Below are 13,825 nucleotides of genomic sequence, written 5' to 3' on the forward strand. Positions count from 1 at the left end.
ATCTATCAACTTATAGTAATCCTTTAATATCTTTAAGTCACATATGCATTATCAGGTGTAATGATTAAACATACATTATCGAGTTTGACTTATCGCATTTGTTTCAAAGGGGCCGACTTTTGGTTAAAGTCCGCCACCCCACATTTAAAGGCATGCGATGCTTCATGAAGTTCGTGCCTCCTTGATGAGAGCCGCCTCTTGGATATCTCCTTTCGACGAATATATATGGACGTGGTCTTCCCTCTATGGAACTGAGATCAGACAGCAAGTTCGATCATAATCAGGTAGATTGAATTCATGTACAAGCAGATCAATTGATGGTGAGAAATTTATGTAGCGTTCTCGAGGGCGACGATAAGAGCTTATTGTCTATGGTTGGGAAGGCAACAGATTTGATGTTTGCCTGTGGTTAAAGAGAACCACCTTAAAATCAATATGGTATCAGAGCCAGGTTCCTTCTATAGAGCCTAACCGCTTGAAGGTAGATCCTGTGCTCTAAAGGGAAATTCAATCAGAAACAATTGCAGATTTATGATCTCTTCCAGATCGAAAGGCGACTACAGAAGATAATGCAGCGATTACACTGGCTGACCTCCGCCCTTCACAGTGGCGTCGGTTAGGCGTCTAAACAAATCGGGTGGCAATCAGGGGATCGAGTCTCCCCAGGCCTCGAGAACAAGTATGATGGCCCAAAATCCTTTTCGTCTGAAGTTCCGTGGGGGAATGCAGACAACAACCTGTGCAAAAAGTTGCTTGCTGCCCAGTCATAGGATTTCGCCCAAGATTTCAAAGCTCAGCATTGTCAACGTTGAAAGATGCTGACTTGTGACTCGAACTTAGGTTGCTATGGCTGGAGAGGTTTCTGTGCTCAATACAAATTCTTTAAAGAAGAAAGGGCTAGAGATGGAGCCCGCAACCTTGTGGAATCGGTACTTGGATTGGCTTTATCAGCACAAGGAGCTCGGATTGTATATCGATGTTAGCCGGATCGGTTTTACAGATGAATTCGTGGAGGCGATGGAACCCAAGTTTCAAAGCGCTTTTAAGGCCTTGGAAGAGCTTGAGGCTGGTTTGATTGCCAATCCGGACGAGGGCTGCATGGTCGGGCATTATTGGATCAGTAAGTCTAGTATTGTTCCCAATCCTAATTTGCGGCAGCAGATTGATATAATGCTTGACGCTATCTGCAAGTTTGCTGACGATGTAATCAACATCAATGACGACCTCTCTACTCAGAGCATCGCCCGATTCTTGTTGCCAACTTCCCAGTGTGAATTCACTTTGAATTTGGTTTTGGAAGAGTTGCAGAAGGATCCGTGGGCGGCGCAGACGGATGCAAGAGATGCACGTTGCATTGGCACTTCTCTCAGCGTGGTCGCGGGGCTGGTTGGGGCTTGTGTGCCTAGCACTGCTTCCAGAATTATGCTTTTCATTGGTGGTCCCTCTACCCAAGGTTCAGGCATTGACGAATCTCTATTCAAGGTAGGAAGATTGCTTGCATTTCTTCGCAGAAGAAGAATCAACATTCAGAGGGAGCCTGACATTTCAGCTTCAGAGGGAGCCACGTCATCATGAAGATTTGGTTAATGCATTTTTCTCTGTGATGGAGAAATTTGAGGTGAAAGCCCTTGTTAATGAGTTCTTCTCTGAGAGAGAGAGAAGTTCGAGGTGCAATCCCTTGTTAATGAGTTCTTTTCCTGTGAGAAGTTTGAGGTGCAATCCCTTGTTAATGCATTCTTCTCTGGGAGATGTTTGAGGTGAAAGCCCTCGTTCCACCCTCTGCAAGTAGGTATGGTGGATCCACCCTCTGCGAGTAGGCATGGTGGAGATGCATTCTTCTCTGTGAAAGAAGTTTGAGGTTTCAGCCCTTGTTATGCATTCTTCTTTGTGAGAGAAGTTTGAGGTATCAGCTCTTGTTATGCATTCTTCTTTGTGAGAGAAGTTTGAGGTTCCAACCCTTGTTCCACCCTTTGCAAGTAGGTATGGTGGATCCACCCTTTGCGAGTAGGCATGGTGGAGATGCATTCTTCTCTGTGAGAGAAGTTTGAGGTTTCAGCCCTTGTTATGCATTCTTCTCTGTGAGAGAAGTTTGAGGTATCAACCCTTGTTATGCATTCTTCTCTGTGAGAGAAGTTTGAGGTATCAACCCTTGTGCATTCTTCTTTGTGAGAGAAGTTTGAGGTTCCAGCCCTTGTTCCACCCTCTGCGAGTAGGTATGGTGGATGTCATGTGAGAGACTCCATGACTTAGCATTTGTGTGTATTCAGCCTCTGGGAGTAGCTATTGTGGTCAAACATCACGATGAGGTGATATGCTATCACGATGAGGTGATAAGCTTCTTTCATTCACATGAGTGTAGTCATTATGTTAGTCATCGATGAGGTGATGTGACTTGTAGAGATTAAGAAGGATTCCTCCCTAGCTAAGGGGGAGTGTTGATGATATAGCGTCGGTAGAAATCCTACAGGCTGACTCAGCAAGATCAAATGTGTGAATGGCCTATCGGGCTTACACATTTGATGAATCTATCAACTTATATTAATCCTTTAATATCTTTATCAAGTCACATATGCATTATCAGGTTTAATGATTAAACATACATTATCGAGTTTGACTTATCGGATTTGTTTCAAAGGGGCCGACTTTTGGTTAAAGTCCGCCACCCCTCATTTGAAGGCATGCGATGCTTCATGAAGGTCGTGCCTCCTTGATGAGAGCCGACTCTTGGATATCTCCTTTCGACAGATATATATATGGACGTGGTCTTCCCTCTATGGAACTGAGATTAGACAGCAAGTTCGATCATAATCAGGCAGATCGAATTCATGTACAAGTAGATCAATTGAGGGTGAGAAATTTATGTAGTGTGCTCGGGGGTGATGATAAGAGCTTATCGTTTATGGTTGGGAAGGCAACAGATCTAATGTTTGCTTGTGGTTAACGAGCACTACCTTAAAATCAACACAAACAATTGATAAAAATGATCGAGAGGTTGAGGTGAAAACTTACACCCAATTTCCAAAATCATAAGCCCACGAAGGAGATAACTCCAAGGGGCTAGAGAGTCAACAAGGGACTTTGACACAACGACAAGACATAAGGGATGAGGTGGAAAGTTTCTAATGCATTTCATTCACACCAAAGTGCTAGGGAGAATCTGTAAACAACACCTCAACATGGTGGGTACCCTCAACACACGAGACACAAAATGAAAACTAAAGTTTTGAAGAATACCAAGATACATGTTTTCTAAGAAAGCGTTCATTTCAAACCCAAACCAAAATGTGCTCTAGTTCATATAAACCAACATGGCACAAAGACAAAATGCATATAAAATCACATGCGTGCTTGACACCAACATTGATACACAATTAATGTAAATATAACATTGATGCCACTTTATGTGGTCGGTGTACAATCCTTCCACTTAGGAGGTTCCGATAGTTCATTACAATTTAATTTGGAGTACTCAAATGTCAAACATTATACATTTTTGTAAAATATAAATAATTATACATTAAATTAAAGTCTTTCCAACCTTGAACTTGAATTTGGAGCTCTTCAATTGGATCTTTTAATCTCCAACAGAGGTTCCATGTCACCCAAACATACAATTTGGATGAGGATAGACAAAACCAACGACTAGAAGGATGAGGGAACTAGTGAGAGGCTAGGAGTAGGAGTGTCATCGCGAAGCTCAAAGAGATGGCTTGCAAACCTGAGTATGTATGCTGATCACAAGGCAAAGGAAGTACTCCAATGACATCCATCACCCAACTAGATGTGGGATGCCTTTGGCTGGTCATACTAAGCCTATGCAAGTGCACAAGTTATGTTGATGAAATAATATTACTAGCTCAGCCATTTACACAATTTGGCTAGTTTTTATTTGATTTAGAACTTGACAATCACTACGGTTACAAAGTCACAACCAAACTTGGGACTTCATGTAAGGCCACTCCTTTCCAACCCTAGACCTCAATCCTAGGCTCAGGCATGGCTTGCAAAATGATGCACAAACATGGCATACAAAAATGAACATAATTTCATAATCATTGAGGAGAGTTGAATTGTGCCATTCTAATTCATTTAATTTCAATTCTAAAATTCAAATTTTCTAAAATATTATCTATCTCAAAAACCATAGAATTCTTGAAAACTCCATTGATGGAAACTTGATTTTCACAAACATGCATAAAATAATGAACATGATTTTAACGCAAGAACAACAAAAAATCATTAAGGGGACACCAAATCCCACACTCAAATTCCTTCAAATTTATTTCTAGAATTCAAATTTTCCAATCGATTCCTGTCATAACAACCAGAAAATTACCTTCAAACTCCAATAATGGAAGTTCAATTTTCATAAATTTTTATTTCAAAAAATTTCAAAAAACAAAATATACCCTTTTGATCCTATGGCAAACAACCACCATTCCATAACAAATAAAATTCACATTTTGAGGATTTTGAAATTTTTTGCCATAGTAAGGCACAAAATGGGCACTTAAAAAATATTCACAACAATTAAAAATCTAATGTATTTGTTCAAGATTCAATCTACAATGGAAGCTATATGCTACCTTAATGGTGAGCATAGCTTTCAAACACCTAAAGAATGCAAGAAATTAAGAGAGGGAAAAGATTTACCTTATTTTGATTTTGCCAAAAACACAATTTCTTCAATTCTATACAAAAAGACAGTGTTCCACGGCCGTTGGGGACGGGGAGACAGGGGGACGCGGGGATGGGCTTCGGGGACGGGGGGACAAAGGGAAAAGGTTTCGGGGATGGGGGGACTTGGGCCTAGGAGGGGGAAACGTGTTTCCGTGGAACAAAGATAAAGTGTAATCCCAAATACAATGCAAATACCTCTTGATCTTCACAATCCAATACAATCTACAACTCTCATCCCATACAAAATAATCCCAATCCATCAATTTTCAAAATTTTCAAAAAGATGGTTTGAGAGTCCAATTTTCGAAACTGTAGAAATGAAAGATAAACCCTCTTTTTATTCCTTTATGCCCTTTTTCATTTTCATATTTTAATTTTTTTTTTTGCAATTTAATCAATTTTTCTCCGAAATGCATTTCACAATAATTTAAAATGTTCAATTCATACCATTTGTAATTTTAAAATAAAACTAATTAAATTGATTAAATACATTCATTCCAACGGAATAATTTAAATTGCACCCAACTAAAATATACTTTCTCGGAGCACGCAACTTGACGACATTTTTCATTTTCCAACTCAAGCATTTAATCAAAATAAAAAAGCACCAACTAATTTATAAACCACGTCTACGTAAAATAAACCATTAAATTAAAACACACCATTACAGTTAACCCACAACACAATGGATAATAGAATCACCTCGGATTCGGATCCAGGTTTAATCAAGGTTACACATGACTTGCCTTATACTTGATTCAAGTATGATAGGGGACAACAGATAAAAGAGGCCCAATACAATATCTCCAAAATAACAACTGTTGGGGAATAACTCAGACCTGTGGACTCAGGTAGAGAAATACCTTGTACCTGCATCCTGAAGACAAATGTCAAGCATACCTGCTCAATATACAATAGGCAAATTAATGCATGCACATCCAACGGGGTACGATAATATATACATCATATAAGCATGGAAATATGATCAGCAATCCATCTCATAATACACAAAATACAATGGTAATGTAAATGTCTCAAGGCAAAGTATAGGTGGGGCATAACAAATTGCCTCTATTCCTTCTGCTTAATGGGTGTGCATAACCTGTTCCCAGCTCTCATTTTGGCTCAGGCAGGGAGAACACTTGCAAAGGTTGTAGAATTGGGCTTTACATCTACCAGTTGCATTTCCTTGAGAGTTTCCAAGGCTTTTTCATCAAACCCATTTTGTGAATATCTTGCAACCATTGCAGTTCATGAGATCACATTTTCTGAGGCATTTGTTTCAAAATATTGAGAACTTCTTCCAAAACACCATACTGTTTATATCCCGCAATCGTTGCATTCCATGAGATCACATTTCTTTGAGGGACTTTTAAAATAGTTTTTGTGCCTCTCCAAGCTCCCACATTTTGCATAGAGGTCTCCCTGTTGCTGCAAGAAAGTGGCATAGAAAATAAGCTGCCTTGACATTGAACATGTTTCAGAGGAGGATCGAATATCTCTCGTCTTTGTGCACTACACATTGTCTCTGATGAAATTCCTCTCTTTGCTTTGATGGTGTCCATAGCCTGTTGTAACATGCTCATTATGGTGCAGGCGTGGAGGATGCCAACAGAGGTTGTGGAGCGTGGATTTTTACACCTGCCGATTGCATTTGCTTAAAAGTCTCTAAAGCCTTCTCAACAAATCTATTTTGTGCATATTCTGTAATCATGTGTCCCCTCCATCCTTCCTGCAGGCACAATTGAATTGGGGAGGACAGACCTCCCCGTCCATCCTCACCTCTTTCCGAAGGTATTTAATTTATTTTATTTCAGCTTCCCATGTAATTGTCCACCATGTAAATAACTGAGTGTGACAGGGAAATAAGTTCCTTATACATTTCCATGCCATCAATGTAAACTAGGTATCATGGTAGATTTAATTATATAGATGATGCAAAATTATTAGTTCGCAAATGTAAGGGCTGAATTGTAAAATAGTCCTCGAACTCAGCCTGATTCAATATCAAATTGGAAATGATTAATCGCAATCTAATGTCATCCCAATGGATTGTAATTTGTAACCATATGTATTTGGGAAAACTGTAAATTCAAAGAGTGAAAAAGGGTTGTGTAATTTCTAGTTTTTTGAAGGCAAACACTGAATACTACAGATATTGTTGTTTGTACATGTAAAAGGTACACCATGGAGTTTAGATAGAATTATTGAGGTTCTTCTTCCAATAGGATTAATTATTTGTAACCTATTGTTTTGATTAAGTAAAAACAGGTTTTTGAAAGGAACCCGAACCTTTTACATATCAGGAAATAGATAAAGCATTAAATCAGAAAAGAACTGTGCCTGATCACCCCAACAAAAAACAGATCCCATCCAAACCAAAAAAGGATCTCAAAACACAGAGAGCCGCACAAAGACATCGAAAAGATAGCAAAAAGACAACACAAAGACAAAGACAGAGACCGAGACAACTAAATATTTTTCATAATATCTTCTGCATGAACCACCATCTGTTTCATGTTGTCCGCATAGGTCTTCAAATCATCCAGCTCTCGTCCCTTGATGTCACCCTGATTCCTGGTATTGGCTCTAGTTCTCTTCTCATGACCTTTTTTCTCCATCTGGTCCTTGTCGCCCTCTTTGTCTTTAATGTTATCAAATCTGTTAATCAGACTATTCATATTGTCCACAGAGGCTTTAAGAATCTGGAAATTCTGTTCAGCTATCCTCTTCATGGTTAATTCCATCTTGTCGACTCTATTGCTCAGATTATTCATGGTAGTTTCCAGCCCATTCGCCTCTCTATTCCCTTCCATTTCCTTAACCTTCTTTTCAGTTTCAAGAATTTTACCAACCATGTTTTCAATAGCTTCAACATTGTTGATTGCCACCGCTAATTCTTTAACATTTTTCAGAAAGAGGCTTGTTGCCTATTGTGGCATTTTTGATAACATTCATATCATTCTTCAGGTTGCCGATATCTTTCACAATTCTGCTAATAGTATCACAAAATCCCTTAAAACTATCATTATCCCCATGACAATCACTAGGATTTCCCCTTTTATCTTGGCCATCATTCTGCAATCCTTGAGTACTCAAATCCTCATCACGACCCACATCCGGAATCTCATCCCCCTCCTTACCCTTCACATTGTCATTTTTTTCCTCCTCTGCATCCTCATCAGAAGCTATCAAAATTTGTTTTTTATCTTTGTTAACTCCCCTGCTGGTATTCCTGTTCCTCTGGGTCTGTTTTCCCATTCCCTTACCTTTCTTGCTTTTGATGAATTTTTCTTCAAAGGACTCATCCTTGGCGTCCGAGATATCAGAATCAACCACAATCCTCTTTCTTTTCCCCTTATTCCTCCCCTTTTTGCTAAGCTCCTCCGACTCGCCTTCAGTTTCCGAGTCAAAGTTGAAACCACTATACTCACTTTCCGTGTCATCATCCCTGACATTTTTACCTCTAATTGGTTTCTCCATGCATTTCCCTTTCAGCAATTTGTACACTAAAACCATAAGATCCTGATGAAGAGCATGGTCGCCCTGAGGGTCTTTTTGCATTTCTTTAATGGTGTGATCCATGGAACAAGCTAGATAACAGGGCAAGCTTACCTTTTGACCATGGCGAAAGTGGTTGAGCAACACGAAATGGTGCCCGTAAGCTCTCGTAAATCTTCCATCCAACGTAATATAGGTTATGGTTGCAAACAACACGAACCCGAACCTCCATGGCCTACAGATGCGTTTTGGGGAGTGATAGGAGTTATCCACCTTCACCATTTTCTTCTTTTTGCCATCCGTGATAGGAAATCTATCCGCTGCCTTATCAGAGACGCTACGATCTCTACAGAACTTAATACCATCTGTCATCATCCCCATAGCTTCTGCAATAATCTCTTTATCCACTGTCATCATCTGGGTGCCCACCAAAACTTTGCCATTCTTCCAATTCTTTATAAAGTGCTTGGTGACTGTTGGGTCTTTACCGCAGAGCCTCTCCATGAACACACTTAAGCCCCCCTCCTGTAGAATCTCCCAAACCTCTATGTTCTTCTTCCAATCCGAACATGAGGTTGGTTCAAACCTTTTTTTGTTCCCTCCCATTTTTCCTTCACAATCACTGGAACTCCTAATCTCTACTCTGATTTTTCTTCTCTGGTTTCTATTATTGCTCTGAAAAACAACCCAGAATCCGTGCCCTGTTAATATGATAAGACTATTAAATAAATGCTCATCACTGCTGCTGTAAGCCTTCATCGAAAAAAGTGGGAAAAGCATTAGGAATTATGATTGATGATGCCACGTTGCCTCATCTGGATACGGTCCAGATTGAACAAGGATTTCGCCTCACATGTAAGTTTACTCTCCCCATTAATAGTAATGATTTCCTCAGTTCGGCAGGCCAGGTTGGCTGCCCAGTCAACACACGAGTTAGCTTCATTGTACACGTGTGAAAACACACATATCAAAGGTTTCACTCATTTTCTTCGCTGCTTTTATAGCATTGTTTATTGACCAAGAAGGCGGGAACACCTTATTCAAACAGTTTATGATATTCAAAGAGTCACCTTCACACCATACTTTGGTACAATTGGCTTCCTTTGCTAGCACCATCCCATGATAAGCCGCCATAGCCTCAGCAACATGATTAGTTTGACTTCCAATAGGGATACATTTAATAATTTTGCATTTTCCCCATTCATCCCTTAAAACCACTCCACACCCCGCATTGCCAGGGTTACCCTTTGAAGCGCCATCAAAGTTGATTTTCATCTAGCTATGGAGAGGGCTTTCCCATTTCACACCTTTTTTAGGATTAGCCTGAAAGATGTCTCTTCCCTTTAATCTCCAATTCTTGAAGATAATATGATCATCCTGATCTTGGGGATTGGCTATTCCACCTATGATGTTAATATTCTCCACTATATTTTGTTTGATTTTCTCAAAAATTATTTGAGCCTTAGATGCCTTACCTCTGAACACACTTTCATTTCTCTCTTTCAATATTCCCCAACAAATATGAGGTAAAGCCAGTCTCCATAACAAAATTATTGTCTTATTCCTTGAGGAATGATGTCAAAAATTAAAAACCTCTTGGACTGATTCCGGAAATACCCAGCTGATATTGAAGTAATCCAGACATCTAGCTTAGATATCAGCAGAAAAGGGACAGTGGAAGAACAAGTGGTTAATGGTTTCCTCATTCTGCATACAAAGAAAACAAACACCAGGCATACATATTCCTCTTATTCTGAGGTTATCAATAGTCAAAATTTTATCTTGAAGGGCAGTCCAGAAAAAAATATTAATTTTAGGAATTAGGCCTTTCACCCAAGCCTTAGCCCAGCAAGGACTCTCCAACTTAGAAAACTGCTGATTATAGAGAGGCAACAAAAAATTTACCATTTGCTGTGAGTTTCCAAATCAGTTGATCATCATCATCCACCACCACCATGGAGTTCATAATTTTGTTCAGATTACCAAGGGAGGGATCAACTTGGGATAATTCCTTCCACTGTCCATCATTCCAGTAGTCACCCACCATAGTGCCGTATTTTTCCTTACACTGATTCTGAAATTTGCCCCAATCAGGACTTTCACTCAACGGGGAATCAAGCAACCAAGAATCTTCCTAGAATTTAATGAAGTTTCCTTTCCCCACCTTCCATTTCACACCTTTGGCAATTAGATCTCTTGTTCTTGAAACATTTTTCCAAATATTAGAGCCAATTGGGATATCTTCAACATTAAAGAAACTTTGAAGGGTAGGATATTGTCTTTTATACTTGTTGTCCCATATCAGTTTCCATTCTCCCTGGGTGTTATAACCTCTCCATATCTGCTTAGCCATAAGAAACTCATTCATGTCTCTTATTCTTCTAAGGCCGAGACCTCCCTTTCTTATAGGTTTACAAACCTTATCCCACGCAATCAGATTCTTTCTCTTCTTCTCCTCAACCTCCTCCACAGAAAAGTTCTTTGAATTTTTTCAATAGCCTCTGCAAACTTGGCTGGAATTCTGAAAAGGCTGATGGCATAAAGTGGAATACTTTGAAGAGTAGATTTCAAAAGCTGGACCTTACCAGCTTGGCTGAGAAGAGAGCCTTTCCAACCAGCTAACTTCCTATGAAATTTATCCACAAGAGCACCCCAGAAAGTATCAGGAGGGACTTGACATAAAGGGAGCCCAAGATAGGAAGCTGGAAGATTCCCCAATTGACACCCCAAAATGTTACTTATTTTTATTTGTCTTCTTTCTGGAGTTTTGATGAAAAAAAACAAAACTTTTAGACCAATTTATCAATTGACTGGTAGCTGTCCCATGACTATCCAAAGCTTTCTTTAAGCTCCTAGAGTCTTTCACTGAAGCATTCCCCATAATAATAATAGAGTCATCTACAAATTGCTGATCGGAGCAAACTTGATCCGCTGAAGACGGTTTCAACCCACAAAACTCTCTCTTCTCAACAAGATTTCCAATGAGTCTTCCCAGACATTCCCCTGTTTGAGACCCCTTGAGGATTTGAAAAAGGGGGAAGGAGACCCATTGATTAAGACAAAAAAAGAAGCAGAAGAAACCAATTGCAAAATAAGACAGATACTTCTAGAGCAGAAACCAAAAGCAGAGAGAACATCCATCATAAATCCCCAGTCCACTCTATCATAGGCTTTAGATAAGTCAAGCTTCAAAAGAAAGCCTTCTTTTTTAGCACTAGAGAGTGAGTGAATATTTTCATGGACCGATATTATCGAATCCAAGATTTGTCTCCTAGGGACAAAGCCACTTTGCTGAGGAGAAATGATAGAGGGAAGCAGACTCAAGATTCTAGAAGTCAAAACCTTAGAGATGATCTTATACAAAGAGTTGCAAAGGCTGATAGGTCTAAAAAGATCCATGGAATCAGCACCCGTCTTTTCCATGAAAACTGATTTGTAACCTATTGTTGTTCAGAACATCTGTTCCATGAAAACTGTGAACTAGTATTGACTTATATGATTTCATAATACTCTTTACTAAATATTCATTCTCCGATGAACAGAATTTATTTTTTCTCATGGTGTCAATTCAGTGAGAGCACATGCTTTGCTTTATTGACATATGAAAACTTCCGCTTCTGTCTGCACAGCTCTTTTACTGCTGTTTGCTTCTATAGCACGCTTCTAAAACTACATATTACATCACAAAGGACGCACAAGGGCGGTGGTTTTTTTTCTTTCTAAAGCAGAGCATACAAGGCATATTAGTGTTATGATCTGAAATCAAAATTCAGAGATTAGTTTACATTCTTTTATCAATGCAATTGAAACAATGATATTTATTGGCAATTGTATGATCTACCTTCTAAGTACTTGAAGATGCCTTTTGTTAGGGGTTTAGTTTAATTCATGCCATTTTTTCTTCAATTTGCAGGTTTGTGTTCATGTTTGCTCTTGGAGCTGGACCAGTACCTGCGCTTCTGCTTCCTGAGATCTTCAATAGCAGAATCCGTGCAAAAGCTTTGGCTGTCTGCATGTGTGTACATTGGGTAATTAATTACTTGCACTGTTTTCTGCTTGACTTATTTTTCTGTGCATTGAGGCCGGTAATCTTTGTGTTGATGCGTTAGCTTTCTGATTTTCTTGCCCGTACTGTTTTTAATTTGAAATTTGAAACTTTATCAGGAGGCTTATTTAAATTTGTTTGAAATAACAGTGGATGTGTCTTTGTAATAACACGAATATTTGCATCTGTATGCAGGTTGTAAATTGTTTTGTAGGTTTATTGTTCTTGGAGTTGTTAAAACAGCTTGGAGCCCAAGTTTTATATTCCTTTTTTGCATTTATATGCATGCTTACAGTTGTATTCGTAAATAGGAATGTCATGGAAACAAAGGGCAAGTCTTTGGAGGAAATTGAAATTGCGCTTCTGTCTGGGCACTGATCATTCTTGTCTATCAAAAGTAGGTTTCACGGTAGAATGGTAATTGCTAGAATTTGGGAGGATAGCTTAAATATTCAATGGATATGCTACTGTTTGTTCTTTAGAGGTTAAATTCAGTTATAAACGTGGGTGGGCAGAAGGAAAGGAGATTCTATCAATTAAGGGTTAGTAAGTACTCACCTTACAATGGGCTGATATCAGAGAAAGTTACCAGAGTTGTATATATATAGTGGCGGCACAGTAGCATAAAGATATATGGCAACGTAGGTTTCTTATCTGTGCTAAGGATTCTTTAAGTGTTGTAGCGTATAAAATGTAGCAGGGATTTCCGCATATCTACATCTAAAGATGTTTCAACGCTTACTCCGGGAAAAGATTTGATTCTCATTATCAATCTAGGAGGTGTCCTTGTCTTTTTCAAAAAGAAAATTGCTGATTATTGATGTTACATTCTTTAAAACGTATTGAATAAAAGGAGATTTTAAATGACGATTACAGAAATGTGAGTCACAGTAATAAATTTTGTCAGGTTTCCTTCGGATTCAAGATGGGTTAGTACCCAGTTCTATTAAAATAATATTGAGTTGATTTAACTGCCATGGATACGCATGCACATCAAGTTTCAAATTATGCGCATGTCCAATGAGTTCGCTCATCCTTGAGTAAAATGATCGAAGACCCACATGGGAATAGATACACCACCATCACTACCTCCTATGTTGATGACTACCCAACACTATTACAAGCTTAATGAAAGGCAATATAATTAGTTAAAAGAGGAAGGGAGCTCCAAATGATTATGGATTAGGGATGTTTATATAATCATTGAATGTTATCAGATACATGATAAATGGAAATCTATTATTATGAAGTGTTTTATTGTCAGATGGAAGATGTAATAGGTCTTGTTCATGTTTATTAAACAAAATTGATTGTTTCTTGATGATTATTACAATTTAATCCTTGAAAATAATCTAAGGGGAACGATACTTTCTTCAAATGTAGTTTGTTGTTTTTGATTAAGGTAATCTAGAGCTATGAACTAGAAATGGGTCTTGAAAGGATCCTAAAACCTTTTACAAGAATATCAACCTTTTACAAGAATATCAACTTGGGACACAGATCAATGACCAACAAAAGAATAGGCCTGAAAAGGACCTCGATAAATAAATATTGAACTCCAAAGACCTCAAAACAATAGCGGATGCCAAACAAACATTC

At 38.8% G+C, this 13,825-nt stretch overlaps 1 protein-coding gene across 2 annotated transcripts in view; it reads left to right on the forward strand.

The window, feature by feature from the left end:
* Positions 1-13,105, forward strand: part of LOC131064196 (probable plastidic glucose transporter 2) — a 55,255-nt gene extending 42,150 nt beyond the window's left edge. The window contains exons 12-13 of one of the 2 annotated variants that reach the window (XR_009358151.1): positions 6,277-6,474; positions 12,095-12,209. Coding sequence is in view for 1 of the 2 variants with exons in the window: in XM_057998248.2 (XP_057854231.2) it covers positions 12,095-12,209; positions 12,422-12,604 (298 nt within the window). In the remaining variant the exon portion in view is untranslated. Of the gene's footprint in view, positions 1-6,276; positions 6,475-12,094; positions 12,210-12,421 lie in introns of those variants that run through there. The other variant, XM_057998248.2, reaches the window with a different exon arrangement.
* Positions 13,106-13,825: the final 720 nt, after the last annotated feature.

Source organism: Cryptomeria japonica, chromosome 6 (genome assembly GCF_030272615.1).
Source record: "Cryptomeria japonica chromosome 6, Sugi_1.0, whole genome shotgun sequence".
In the NCBI taxonomy this organism is placed as follows: domain Eukaryota; kingdom Viridiplantae; phylum Streptophyta; class Pinopsida; order Cupressales; family Cupressaceae; genus Cryptomeria; species Cryptomeria japonica.